This window comes from Mobula birostris, chromosome 2 (genome assembly GCF_030028105.1).
Source record: "Mobula birostris isolate sMobBir1 chromosome 2, sMobBir1.hap1, whole genome shotgun sequence".
In the NCBI taxonomy this organism is placed as follows: Eukaryota; Metazoa; Chordata; class Chondrichthyes; order Myliobatiformes; family Myliobatidae; genus Mobula; species Mobula birostris.
This window is the reverse complement of record NC_092371.1, coordinates 165,200,873-165,216,215: the sequence shown is the minus strand read 5'-3', so window position 1 is coordinate 165,216,215 and position 15,343 is coordinate 165,200,873. Positions and strand designations below refer to the sequence as shown.

General features: G+C 41.5%; 1 protein-coding gene across 1 annotated transcript in view; it reads right to left on the bottom strand.

Annotated features, from left to right (window-relative positions):
• LOC140193610 (katanin p60 ATPase-containing subunit A1-like) overlaps positions 1 to 15,343 on the bottom strand; it is a 37,325-nt gene that overhangs the window by 12,846 nt on the left and 9,136 nt on the right. Inside the window, exons 4-7 of the mRNA XM_072250771.1 lie at positions 6,781 to 6,955; positions 5,916 to 6,034; positions 5,597 to 5,702; positions 1,489 to 1,647 (exon numbers count right to left, since the gene is read on the bottom strand). Coding sequence (XP_072106872.1) covers positions 1,489 to 1,647; positions 5,597 to 5,702; positions 5,916 to 6,034; positions 6,781 to 6,955 — 559 coding nt within the window. The remainder of the gene's footprint in view (positions 1 to 1,488; positions 1,648 to 5,596; positions 5,703 to 5,915; positions 6,035 to 6,780; positions 6,956 to 15,343) is intronic.

Below are 15,343 nucleotides of genomic sequence, written 5' to 3'. Positions count from 1 at the left end.
GCAATAACTTTCATAACACTGGGCTCAATACCTCCTTGTGCAGTTGGATCCTTGATTGCCTCACTTGCAGACCCCAGTCAGTTCAGACTGGCAACAATACAATGAAGGGTTCCAAATTACTAAAATCTTCTGTGCAGAGAAGAGTTTCTTAACCACTTGTAAACTTTCAGACAATGCTCCCAATTCCAAAATTCCTAACAGAAATTGTTTCTCTCTCAATTCCCCTTAAAATCTTAAGAACTATCATCAAATCACCTCACTCTAAATGCCAAGGGCTACAAGTTTAGCTTGAATAATTTCTTCAGTAGTTGCTTCTTGGAGTTTGACCACTTTCCTAAATCTACACTGAACCAACAGAAGCCCAATACATTCTTCGAAGTTGTGGCATCAGAACCGCTCACAATATTCCAGATGCAGCCTAAAGGGTCTTTGTGCAGGTACAGCATGAATTCCTTCATAATCACCAGTTCATGCCAGTATGCTAATTTGTATCTCATTTTGACACTTGCCAGTGTTGATAGTTCTACTTACCTCAGCTTCAGCTCAACACCAAAGTTCCCGTTGTCTTTACCTCCCACCCCACCAGTCTTCACACTCAATGGATTATCTTCCATAAAATCATTCAAGTTACTCAAGATTTCCTAATCAGAACACCAAGTTGAACCATGTAGACTTTTGATCCCGTTTACAAATCCCCCTAATAATTCAATTCTTTAAACTCGCATATTATGCTTCCGCGCTCTCCACCCCTCTCGCATTCCAAGGCAACTTGTTTAAGGCCTGGCTGTCTTTCAGACTGCCTTCATCTCCATCCTCATGAACAACAAGTGCACTGTATCTACCAGAGGTGTTTAGTTTCTCTGGAACCCAGCTCAACGTTATTTAATTCTCCTTACTCTGTACAATATTGGTCACTTTCAGTTCAATGATTTAATTTCTAACATAAGCTGTCAGGGCAGTTAACTGACAACTTTCAACTAACTTATTTATTGAGATACAGTGTGGAGCAGGCCCTTCTAGCCATGTCACTCAGCACTCCCCCAATTTAATCTGAACCTAATCACGGGGCAATTTACGCCGGCCAAGTAACCTACAAACTGGGATATCTTTGGACTGTGGAGGAAACCAAATCACCCAGAAGAAACCCACGAGGTCACAGGGAGAATGTACAAACTCTTACAACAGCATTAAACTTCTAAGACTGTACTCTAATTATTACATTTCTTCTGAGGAGTCACTCTTCCACTTCTTGCTAGAGAATTCCACTCTCACTAAACTCTTACCTCCACACTTTTTATAATGCACTTCATTTATGACAACTGAGTGTAAGCATATTGTACAACAGATTATAGCCAAAACTGTATTTTATCAGCTCGTCACTGAGGAATGGCAGGGCAAGGAGGAGAGATTATTTTAACCTCTCATTAGCTTATGAGCTACTTATTTCAAGATATTTCAGGCAACCACATATTATCGCTCTATACCTACCATTTCAAACAGAAGACGGACTAGTTTCTCAGACTCTCCCCTGTACTTGGAAGTAAGCGTTGAAGAAGAAATATTGAAAAATGTTGTTCCGCATTCAGTTGCAACAGCTTTAGCCAACATTGTTTTTCCAGTTCCTGGCGGACCAACCATCAGAACTCCCTGTGAATCATAAGTATATTCTCAAACTCAATATGTTTATAGTAGTGCCAATGATTGCTTATATTAAATCACATTCCATTTTTTTCCCAACTGTTGTGCACTACAAAAACATAAAAAAGCTTTGCTGAAAGTCAACTTTATATTTGTATCCTGTTGCAAAATTAATCATGGACAATGGTCCTTATTACAAAAGAGATCAGCTTCAGTAATGAAGCTGCAAATTCAGAAGCTTTAACAGCAAAACAGTTAAACAAATTAAGCTGATATGATCCCGAAAGGTAAATGTGGCATGGTAAGTTTATAACTTAATTTACCTATAAACTACTTTTGATTCCTGCTGAAGCTGCCAACAATTAAAACCACCACTGGGGAAGTAGATGGGTAGGAATACCAGATGAAATTAGGAAAAAAACGTAACAGAGTAAAGATTAAGCATGAAAAAACTTTTCAAGCAGAGATTTTTAAAAATCTCTTTCTGCTGTTCTTAAACATTTCTCATACAGCACAGAGGTACACCTTACGTTCCATAAGGTCTATGCTGACCCACTGCATTTCTGATCATTGGAAATGTTTCTAATAAATTAAATGGACCTTGAAAGTGACCTGTCAAAAGATCATTAGGGTGTGCTGGGGTAAGGACTGAGGAACCATTTGCTAGTTGTTGTTTATGGTCCATTTGGCTTTAGTGATGGCTGGAGATTGATGTGGCCCATGGGACAACAAATGTGTGACCATGAGAGAAGCACTGGTGGGAGTGGAAGGGGTTGACAGCAAGTGCAGGTACAAGAGTGGTCTGGATCAAGTACAACTTGGTTCATAAATCATTGCAAATTTATTATTAAGAACACTATCAGTTTTCTTAAAATTTGTTATAAACCACACTCAGAGGTCACCTTATTAGGTACAGCTGCTCGATAATGCAAATATCTAATCAGCTAATCGTGTGGCAGCAACTCAATGCAGATATGGTCAAGAGGTTCAATTGTTGTTGAAACCAGACATCACAATGGAGAAGAAATGTGATCTAACTGACTTTGACCATGGAATGATTGTTGGTGCCAGAGGGGGTGGTTTGAGTATCTCAAAGATTGTTGCTCTCCTGGGATTTTAATAAACAACAATCTCTAGAGTTTACAGAGGATGATGTGGTAAACAAAAAATATCCAGTGAATGGCAGTTCTGTGGTATAAATGCCTTGTTAATTAGAGAGGACAGAGGCGAATGGCCAGATTGATTCAAGCTGACAAGAAGAAGAAAGCAAATCAAATAACCATGTTATAACAAGTAGTGTGCAGAAGAGCATCTCTGAATACACAAGACATTGAACCCTGAAGTGGATTGGCTACAGCAGCAGAAGAACATGAACATACACCCTGTGGCCACTTTATTAGGTTATAGGAAGTACCTCTTGTACTGAATAAAGTGTCCACTAAGTGCATGGCAATTCTGTGAAATTCATTTGTAATGCTACATATTGTGTTTATTAATTTTGTATAGATAGCTCTTATGAGGATTAATTAAACAATCTATTTGAGAAAAAGAGATAATACCAGGATTAAGTGCATAGAATAAAAGTTAAAATAAACCTAACTTTAAGACTGCCTTAATGAAATTTCAACTTTATTACCTTTATAGGTTACAAAATATTTGCCTGTTAAGAAACTAAAGTGGAGATGATACATGGTGATAACTCCAAAGAACCCAGTGAATGACCCTTGTGGTATTTTATCACTCCATAGTATACATGAAGAATGCGCATTGAGCCAGAGACTTTTCCCATGGCAGAAATGGCTAATATGAGAAGCATGATTTTAAGTTGGAGGAAAGTATTAACAGGGATGTCAGAAGTAGTTTTTTTCTCCCCCAGAGTGATAAGTGCATGGAACACGTTGCCATGAATGATGATAAAGGCAGATACATTCGGGACATTTAAGAGACACTTAGATAAGCACATGGATGAAAGGGAAATGGAGGACAATGTGGAAGTAAAGGGTCAGATTGATCTTAAAGTTGGCACATCGTGGGCCGAAGGCCCTACAACGTTCTATGCTCTGTGTAATAATACACCTAGAAGATTTTACAAACCCCATTTCCAGAAAAGTTGGGATATTTTCCAAAATACAATAAAAACAAAAATCTGTGATATGTTAATTCACATGAACCTTTATTTAACTGACAAAAGTACAAAGAAAAGATTTTCAATAGTTTTACTGACCAACTTAATTGTATTTTGTAAACATACACAAATTTAGAATTTGATGGCTGCAACACACTCAACAAAAGTTGGGACAGAGGCATGTTTACCATTGTGTTACATCACCTTTCTTTTTAATAACACTTTTTAATCGTTTTGGAACTGAGGATACTAATTGTAGTAGATTTGCAATTGCAAATTTTGTCCATTCTTGCTCGATATAAGACTTCAGCTGCTCAATAGTCCGTGGTCTCCGTTGTCTGATTCTCCTCTTCATGATGCGCCATACATTTTCAATAGGAGATAGATCTGGACTGGCAGCAGACCAGTCAAGCACACGCACTCTGTGTCTACAAAACCACGCTGTTGTAGCCCGTGCAGAATGTGGGCTGGCATTGTCCTGCTGAAATAAGCATGGACATCCCAGGAAGAGACATCGCCTCGATGGCAAAATATGTCTCTCTAAAATCCTAATATACGCCTCAGAGTCAATGGTACCTTCACATACATGCAACTCACCCATGCCGTGGGCACTGATGCACCCCCATACCATCACAGCTACTGGCTTTTACACCTTTTGCTGATAACAATCTGGATGGTCGTTTTCATCTTTGGCATGGAGGACTCGACGCCCATTTTTTCCGAAAACTAGCTGAAATGCGGACTCATCTGACCACAGCACACAGTTCCACAGTCTTTTGGTCCATCTGAGATGAGCTCGGGCCCAGAGAACTCACCAGTGTTTCTGCATAGAGTTGATATATGGCTTCCTCCTTGCGTAATACAGTTTCAAGTTGCATTTCTGGATGCAGCGACAGACTGTGTTGAGTGACAATGGTTTTCCGAAGTACTCCCAAGCCCAGGTGGCTATAATTGTCACAGTAGCATGACGGTTTCTTAGGCAGTGCCGCCTGAGGGCTTGAAGATCACGCACATTCAACAGTGGTTTCCGACCTTGCCCTTTACGCACCGAGATGTCTCTGAATCTTTTCACAATATTATGTACAGTAGATGTTGAAAGACCTAAATTCTCTGCAATCTTGCGTTGAGAAATGTTCCTTTTGAACTGATTACTTGAATATTCTGTGCACTTTTCAATCTTATTTTAACTCTGTCCCAACTTTTGTTGAGTGTGTTGCAGCCATCAAATTCTAAATTTGTGTATGTTTACAAAACACAATTAAGTTGGTCAGTAAAACTATTGAAAATCTTTTCTTTGTACTTTTATCAGTTAAATAAAGGTTCATGTGAATTAACATATCACAGATTTTTGTTTTTATTGCATTTTGGAAAATATCCCAACTTTTCTGGAAATGGATTTGTACTTTATCGTCATAGTCATACTCTATTGATCCCGGGGGAAATTGGTTTTCGTTACAGTTGCACCATAAATAATAAATAGTAATAAAACCATAAATAGTTAAATAGTAATATGTAAATTATGCCAGGAAATAAGTCCAGGACCAGCCCATTGGCTCAGGATATCTGATCCTCCAAGGGAGGAGTTGTAAAGTTTGATGGCCACAGGCAGGAATGACTTCCTATGACGCTCTGTGTTGCATCTCCGTGGAATGAGTCTCTGGCTGAATGTATTTCTGTGCCCAACCAGTACATTATGTAGTGGATGGGAGACATTGTCCAAGATGGCATGAAACTTGGACAGCATCCTCTTTTCAGACACCACCGTCAGAGAGTCCAGTTCCATCCCCAAGTCTTTCATAGTCTTTTATCAAGATATTTTTAATATTATCTTACTTTCCACGGTCGTCTGATTCCTTTAAAGAAATCTGGCATCCACATAGGTAGAACTACTGCTTCTTCCAGCAATTTTTTTGCTACTGCCAGATCTGCTATATCATCCCTGAAAAATAACTTGAGCTGTGTTACTTGTTGATATAATTTACATTCATGCCATTCTTACTTTTAGGACTAAAAAAACAAAATAGTTACAAAATATCAAATGAAAAGATCTAATAGATCTTTCAGAGAATGTCTTAGTTCACTATTTCAAGTCAGAATCAGTGAAAAAAACTATTAGATTTCAATAGATATAGACATCAATAATTTTACTCACCATCGAACATTTGGGTTTTGAGATATTATATCTCTCTCTAAAGCTTCCACTAAATCCCGGTCACTTCCAGAGCCATCAAATTTTTTGGGTTCACTTTCAGAGACATCAGTCTGTTTTACCTATTAAGATACAGATTAAAATATGACTTTCTTATAAATTCATAACTTCTTAAGTTGCTAAAATAAACATCTAATTGAATAGTATCTAAAGTGATACAAAAGTCACATATGTAGAAGCACAGAATTTTAATTTTCGGTAAATAAAGACATGTATACACCCACCAGTAGGTGGCAAAAGATGAATCACAGCTTAACTCACTTGATGGCACTCACTGCTAGATCAGAATTTTTGGACTCAAACCCTAACTTGTTTAGGAGGAGGGAAATAATTCTACGAGTTCCTAAGCAGAACAAGAGTTTTTCTCCACCTAATCATTTCTGAAAAATTTGCTTGCCTGGTCTTTACTCAGGTAATCCGCATAGCATTTCAGAGATATTCAAAACTGTATCAGAATTTACAACATCACATCAAACACAGCATGCATTGTGTAAATAAAAAATGTGTAGTGGGATACATGGTTTTTGAAAAATAAAGCACATGTAGTGAAATTGTTTTGCTTTCAAGTCATGGTAATATTTGTTTTCCCAGAAGTCATTATTACCCACTGTGAAACAGACTGCATAACCAAACTCTCCACTAAAAACAGTGGGAAGGCAAAAGAAATATTGACACCAGTTACACAATTATTATTGAAACAACAGATATTCTAATGAGAGAAAATATTAAATACTGTTTAGATATTATAATTCAATTATTTAATTCTGATATTGGACTACTTTTTCAGTTTCCTGTTATGAAAACTTACTTTGTCATCCTTCCCCTTCTTTTCCTTTCCTTTGCTTGCTTTCACTTTCTCACTGTTTCCTACTCGGTACACCGAACGGGTAGAACCTTTAACTGGAGCACCTAGGCGGTCTTTCTGAGGAGCTCTATGGTCATTACATGGAGTGGACTGTCTTTTCCTTGGGTGAGGTGATGGTCTGTGTTCAGTGGAATACAAGTCAATTTGGTTAGTTAAGTCAGCCAATGTACTTACACTTCACTTCAGTCATAAAAGTTGCCAGTTAGTTCTTTGTCCCATTTGCCTTTATTTCAAATGAGGTTTCTAATTACCTTAACCTCAAACTTTTATTTCAAACCTTACATCCTCCTGTAAGATGAGAGATTGCAGGGTACCTAACAGTCTGCCTGATGACTAGGTCTGCGGGAAGTGCGTCCAATTTCAGCTCCTAACTGACAAGGCCAAGGAAATGAAGCTGGAGCTGGATGTACTATGTGGGAGGCTGAAAACCTCATAGCTGAAACTTACTGAGGTGATCACATCCAGAGTGCAGGCTTCAGACAGCAGTAGGGAGTAAGCAGTCAGTGCAGGGTTCCACTGTGGCCATTCCCCTCAGCAACAAGTATACCCCTTTGGAAACTGCTGGAGGGATGACCTACTAGGGCACAGCAGCAGCAGCCAGGTCATTAGGGCTTGGCCAATTCTGAGGCTCAGGCAGAGCGATAGTGATAGGTGTCTTGATAGTTCGGGGGAAAGACAGGAGATTCTGTGGTTGCAAAAAAAATGCGTTGCCTCCCAGTTGATGAGGCTCAGGACGCCTCAGAATGGTTGCAGAAGATTCTCGAGAGGGAGCGTAAGCAGCCAGAGATTGTGGTGGACTAATGACATAGGTAGAAAGGGGAAAGGGGCCTTGCACAGTGAGTGTAGGGAGTTAGGAAAGAGGCTGAAGAGTAGGAACCTCTCTGGTTTACTCCCTGTGCCATGTGCTAATCAGGGCAGGAACAGGGCAATAATACAGATGAATGACTAAGAAACTAGTGCTGTGAGCAGGGTTTCAGGTTCTTGGATAAATGAAACTTTTTCTGGTGCAGTGGTGACCTGTACAAAAGGGTCGGGTTGCACCTAAACTGGAGAGGAACCAATATTCAGGAGGTTTGCTAGTGCTACTTGAGCAGGGGGTCAGAACAATTTGCTAGAGCACCATGTCAGAAAGTGGAGGGATGGGCAGGAAGGGTCAGTAGAAACAAACAGGAGGAAAATAATAGATACAATGGGATTAATAGTTTGATGTATATTTTAATGCTTGGAGTATTATGGGTAAAGGTAATAAATTTAGAGCACAGACCGGTACATGGAACTATGATGTTGTGGCCAGTACAGAGACTTGGTTGAGAGGGGGACAGGATAGGGTGCTTAATGTCCCAGGGGTTCACTGTTTTAGAAAAGATAGAGAGGGAGGTAAAAGATGGGGGAGGGTGGAATTTGCACTTCTAATCAGAAACAATATTGCAGCTGCACTCACAGGGTACATAATGGATCTGTATGGGTAGAACTTAAAAATAGGAAAGGTGCAATCACTCTGATGGGATTGTACTACTATAGCCACAAGGACACTGAGGAACAGAAATGCATGAAGATTAAGGAAAGGTGTGAAAACAACAGGGTTGTTGTCACTGGGGACTTCAACTTCCCCAATATAAACTGGGACCTTCTGAGTACAAGAGACTGTTAATAAATTTATTTTAAACTTTGAACTTTAAGTCTCTTGTACTCAGAAGGTTCCAGTTTATATTGGGGAAGTTGAAGTCCCCAGTGACAACAACCCTGTTGTTTTTACACCTTTCCTTGTAACACCTCACAATAAACAGGCCTGAGATCAGTTTTCTTGCAGAATACACAGTAAATCCCAGAAACACAATAGGATCAATGAAAGACTGTACCCACAGGATGGACAAACAACCAATGCACAAAGGACAATAAAATGTACAAATACAAAATAAAATAAATAATATCAAGAACATGAGATGAAGAGTTCTTTAATGCAAGTCTACAAGTCATGGGAACAGGTCAGTAACAGGGTGAGTGAATTTACCCCTCTGTTTTAAGAGCCTGATGGTGAGAGGTAATAACTGTTCCTGAATCTAGTGGTGTGGGTTCTGAGGCTCCCGTACCTTCTTCCTGATGACAGTAGGAGAGAGCATGGCCTGGGTGATGGGGGCCCTTGATGATGGAAGCTGCTTTTCTGCGACAGTGCTCCATGTGGATGTGTTCAGTGGTGAGGAGGGCTTTACCCATGATGGACTGGGCCGCATCCACTACTTTTTGATTTTCTATTCAAGGGCATTGGTGTTTCCATACCAAGCCATGATGCAACCTGTCAATAAACTCCATCACACATCTATAAAAGTTTGTCAGTTTTAGACGTCATGCTGAATCTTCGCAAACTTCCAAGGTATGGCTGTGCTTTCTTTGTAATCGCACTTATGTGCTGGGCCGAGGACAGATCTTCTGAAATGAGGAACTTAAAAATGCTGATCCTCTCCACATCTGATCCCTCGATGAGGTCTGGCTCATGGACCTCGGTTTCCTCCTCCTGAAGTCAATAATCAGTTCCTTAGTCTTGCCTACATTGAATGAGAGGTTGCTATTGTGGCACCACTCAGCCAGATTTTCATTCTCCTTCCTATATGCCAATTCGTCACCATCTTTGATTTAATCAACAACTCTGGTGTCGTCAACAAACTTAAATATAGCATTGGAGCTGTGGTTAGCCTCACAGTCATAAGTCACTAGCCATGAATTGAAATGTGCCAGGGTGGGCAGTTTCTTGATTGGGGATGGCAGCATTCAATATCTCGAGTGCCTGGTTAATGTCGGCTTTTGACAGTATGCAAACTGCAGTCAGGATCGCAGAGGAGAACTCTTGATAAGTAGAACAGTTGGCACTTAATCATTAGATATTCCAGGTCAGGGGAACAGGAGTGTGACAAGACCAAGACCGCTGCATCTGAGCACCAAAAGAGTTTATCATGAAACAGACCCAACTATTTTCCCTCTCCAACTCAGTAGTTTGATTCATCCTGTGTATTGAGAAGCCCTTAGGTCTGATCCCGAATTCAGCGTGTTTGGAGTGAGCCATTTCTCCATGAAACACAGAACGCAGCAATTCCTCATTTCCCTCTGATACAGTAACTTTGCTTTTAGGTCTGCAAGCTTGTTTTCCAGCGACTGTACATTTGCTAACAAGATACTGGGTACAGAAACTTTGATTGCTTGGTGTTAGATGGGCAGAGTTTTTTTAAGGTGATTCCAGGAGGGCTTCTTAGATTGTCCAACAAGAGCGAATGTACTGGACCTGTGGGTGAACAGTTAGGGAATAGTGACCACAGCTCCTTAAAGTTTTAAGATAGCTATATATAAGGATAAGTATGGACCTCGTGGGAGAGTAATAACTTAGAGCAGAGCAAGTTATGAGAGCATTAGGTAGCAGGTAGGGAGAATTCAATGGGAACAGCTATTTTTTTGGTAATCCACATCTGACATGTGGAGGGTGTTTAAAGTCCAACTGCAGAGTATAGGACAGGTATGCCCTAGTAAGAAGGAAGGACAAAGATGGCAAGGTAAGAGAACCTTGGATGTACAGAAAGGTGATGAATTTAGTCAAGGTTTAAGTTCCTCAGGGTCAATATCACAAATGACCTGACTTGGTCCAACCAAGCAGAGTCCACTGCCAAGAAGGCCCACCAGCGCCTTTACTTCCTGAGAAAACTAAAGAAATTTGGCCTGTCCCCTAAAACCCTAACTAATTTTTATAGATGCACTGTAGAAAGCATTCTTCTAGGGTGCATCACAACCTGGTATGGAAGTTGTCCTGTCCAAGACTGGAAGAAGCTGCAGAAGATCGCGAACATGGCGCAGCACATCACACAAACCAATCTTCCGTCCTTGGACTCACTTCACCGCACGCTGTCGGAGCAGTGCTGCCAAGATAATTAAGGACATGACCCACCCAGCCAACACACTTTTCGTCCTTCTTCCCTTCGGGAGAAGGCGCAGGAGCTTGAAGACTCGTATGGCCAGATTTGAGAACAGTTCCTTTCCAACTGTGATAAGACTGCTGAACGGATCCTGACCTGGATCTGGGCCATACCCTCCAAATATCCGGACCTGCCTCTCGGTTTTTTTGCACTACCTTACTTCCCATTTTTCTATTTATGATTTATAATTTAAAATTTTAATATTTACTATCGATTTGTAATCTAGGGAGCGGGAAGCGCAGAATCAAATATCGCTATGATAATTGTACGTTCTAGTATCAATTGTTTGGCGAAATAAAGTATAAAGAGGAAAAAGGAAAAGTATGTAAAACCTGCAGCTAGAATCAAACAGAGCCCTTAAAGATTATAAAGAAATCAGAAAAGAGCTCAAGAAGAAAATTAAGAAAGCCAGGATGGGCCATGAAAAGTCCTTGGCAAGTAGGATAAAAGAGACTCCCAAGGCATACTATACATACATGAAGAGCAAGAGGATAACTAGGGACAGGGTAGGACCATTTAAGGATAAGGGGAGGAATATACGCTTGGATGCAGAGGATGTGGGTGAGGTCCTTAAGGAGTACTTTGCAACAGTGTTTACTAAGAAGGACGAGGAGGACAGGGAGATCAGTGCTGGGAATATTGATATGCTGGGCATTTCGAGGTAAAGGAGGATGTCGTGTTGGGTCTCTTAAAGAGCCCTTACGTGGGGCTAAGTCCCCAAGATCTGATGGGATATATTCTAGATTATTAAGGCAAAAGAGATTACTAGGACCTTGACCAAAATTTTTGTGTACACTCTAGCCACAGGTGAGATCCTGGAGGACTAGCAAGTAGCTAATGATGTTCCATTATTCAAGAAGGGAACTGGGGTAATCCTGGCAACTACAGACTGGGTTCCTCAAGGTTGTTATAGCTGGGGGTGGTAATGGGGACAAGCTCCCACTACCTATTAAATGCTCCTGATGGCGTAAGCCTCAAATAGCCTCTGACAACCAAGTCTAGCTTCTGGCCTTCACATTTAGCTTAGCTACTAAGCCCGGCAGAACAATTTCTACTGACCGAAAGGTTAAAGGCAGGTTACTGGCATCTTAAAACCAGTCACTTTGGGCAGACGGGGCTTGTTAGCTGTGGTTGACAGCTCATCTAGAAGGAAAACTCTGATACGGAACCTGTGATGCCTTGCAGCTAAACCTATTCATGGGAAAGGCTCCGGGAGTAAACCCCGAGGGAAAAATCTGGAGATGGAGTCCCTAAGGCAGCCCCACATTGAGTTCAATGTTGACCGGCAACTCCTGCAACGCTGCTGGCAAATTGTATTTGTCTCTGCTGCTCCTTTGGGTTCATCAGATGCACGGAGAGGGGGAGCTTGCTACGTGGGCAACAGCTTGCTCTCCATATCATACTGCCCAGGCTTGCATATCTAGACAGCTAGGATGCACTATCTATGATCAAGTCTGACTGACGGAGGCTCTCACATAGACCAGTGAGTCTCATGTCAGTAGTAGGAAAGTTACTGAAGAGAATTCTTAGCGTTAAGATTTATGAGCATTTGGAAATCCATGGCCTAATTAGGAAGGGCCAGCATGACTTTGTGCAGGGCAAGTCACGTCTTACAAACTTGACTGAATTTTTTGAGGTGGTGACAAAGGTGACTGATGAAGGCAGAGCTGTGGATGTTGTTTATATGGATTTCAGTAAGGCATTTGACAAGGTCCCTCATGGGAGGCTCATCTAGATGATTAAGATGCATGGGTCCATGATGAATTGGATGTTTTGGATTCACAAATGGCTTGCCCATAGAGACAGAGGGTAGTGGTTGAATGGATTCACCCTAGCTGGAGGTCTGTCATTAATGGTGTTCCGCAGTGACCTCTGCTGTTCATGATGTATATAAGTGACCTGGATGAAAATGTAGATGGGTTGGTTAGTAAGTTTGCAGATGATACAAAGATTGGTGACGTTGTGGACAGTGTAGAAGACGGGCAAAGAATGCAACAGGATATGGATTAGTTCCAAATATGGGCAGAGAAATGGCAGATGGAGTTAAACCCAACCAAATGTGAAGTGTTGCATCTTGCTAGATCAAATGTAAAGAGACAGTACATTGTTCAAAGGCAACACTAAGACCCTTAATGGTGTTGATGAGCAGAGGGTTCTTGGGGTCCAAGTTTATAGCTCCTTGAAAGTGGCTACACAGTTTGATAGGGTGGTTAAGACATACAGTAAAGTGCAAAAGTCTTAGTCACATATATAAATATATAAGACACAGTAATTTACTTGTCAATGTGGAGTCTGTAAATCTGGTGGGAGCAAAGGATGTTGGGAATAGCGAAAGTGGAGCATTGTGGGAGGGATGTGGGCAAGTGGCAGAGAAGTAGTGCCAGGGGCGAGGTGTGTGTGTGTGTGTGTGTGTGTGTGTGTGTGTGTGTGTGTGTGTGTGTGTGTGTGGGGGGGGGGTTGACACAGTGCAGAAACATCTAGCCCCGAGACAACAGGCAAGGTCATGTGATTCCAAAATATTGACCTATTGATCACTAGCTGTTGGACAGTGATAACCTAAGTTGCAGCAGGACTGTTACCCTTGTCTGGTGGAGGGGCAGTCGATATGGGAGCTGTGTAGCCTCAGCTGTAGTGAGAACTAGGCCATAAGCCTTGGACTTGCCTGTTGCTGCAGACTAGGTGAGCGACACAGAAGTGCTACATTGTGGTTGAGCTTGGCTACAGGCTAGCCTTGCCCATTGGTGCTGTCCTCCTGTGTTCGAGCAATGAAATGACAGGCTGGATTGCCAGCTGTCTGTACTGTTGATTGCTGGATGTTGTGGCTCAAGGTCTTGGGCTATATATATGTTTTTTTTTGAGTGAATATGCTTCTTTAAATTTGTTACTTACTTTTTTTTTGAATGTTTGCTTGCTACTTTTGAATGCTTTGCACCTTGGCCCCAGAGGAACGCTCTCATTCAGCTGTATCTATGTATGGTCCACACGGTAGGCTTATTCAGAAAGTTAGAAGGCATGGGATCCAGGGAAGTTTGGCCAGGTGGATTCAGAATTGGCTTGCCTGCAGAAAGCAGAGCGTTGTGGTGGAGGGAGTACATTCAGATTGGAGGATTGTGACTAGTGGTGTCCCACAAGGATCTGTTCTGGGACCTCTACTTTTCGTGATTTTTATTAACGACCTGGATGTGGGGGTAGAAGAGTGGGATGGCAAGTTTGCAGACGACACAAAGGTTGGTGGTGTTGTAGATAGCGTAGAGGATTGTCAAAGATTGCAGAGAGACATTGATAGGATGCAGAAGTGGGCCGAGAAGTGGCAGATGGAGTTCAACCCGGAGAAGTGTGAGGTGGTACACTTTGGAAGGACAAACTCCAAGGCAGAGTACAAAGTAAATGGCAGGATACTTGGTAGCGTGGAAGAGCAGAGGGATCTCGGGGTACATGTCCACAGATCCCTGAAAGTTCCCTCACAGGTGGATAGGGTAGTTAAGAAAGCTTATGGGGTGTTAGCTTTCATAAGTCGAGGGATAGAGTTTAAGAGTCGCGATGTAATGATGCAGCTCTATAAAACTCTGGTTAGGCCACACTTGGAGTACTGTGTCCAGTTCTGGTCACCTCACTATAGGAAGGATGTGGAAGCATTGGAAAGGGTACAGAGGACATTTACCAGGATGCTGCCTGGTTTAGAAAGTATGGAATCAGAGATTAAGGGAGCTAGGGCTTTACTCTTTGGAGAGGAGGATGAGAGGAGACATGATAGAGGTGTACAAGATAATAAGAGGAATAGGTAGAGTGGATAGCCAGCGCCTCTTCCCAAGGGCACCACTGCTCAATACAAGAGGACATGGCTTTAAGGTAAGGGATGGGAAGTTCAAGGGGGATATTAGAGGAAGGTTTTTTACTCAGAGAGTGGTTGGTGCGTGGAATGCACTGCCTGAGTCAGTGGTGGAGGCAGATACACTAGTGAAGTTTAAGAGACTACTAGACAGGTATATGGAGGAATCTAAGGTGGGGGCTTATATGGGAGGCAGGGTTTGAGTGTCGGCACAACATTGTGGGCCAAAGGGCCTGTACTATTCTATGTTCTATGACAATTAAACTTGATTTGATTTGATTACAGAATGCCTCTCTGGTGCTTCTCTCAAAGATGATTCCCCTCTCCCTGCCCCCTTCCTACGCTCCGTCCACAACAGAGACCCATTTCAGAATTAGGTTTATCAGTCACATATATCACAAAGTTTGTTTTTCTTTGCGGCAGTAGTACAGTGCAATACATAAAATTACTATTACAGTACTATGCAGAAGTCTTAGACACCTTAGCTATATATATATATATATATATATATATATATATATATATATATATATATATATATATATGATTTTTGCACAGTACTGTATGGCATGTTTGCCTTTATTAGTTAAGGCAGTGAGTTCCAAAGTTAGGAAGTTATGTCGCAGCTTTATAAAACTCTAGTTAGGCTACATCTGGAGTACTGCATACAGTTCTGGTTGCACCATTATACGAAAGATGTTGAGGCTTTGTAAAGGGTGCA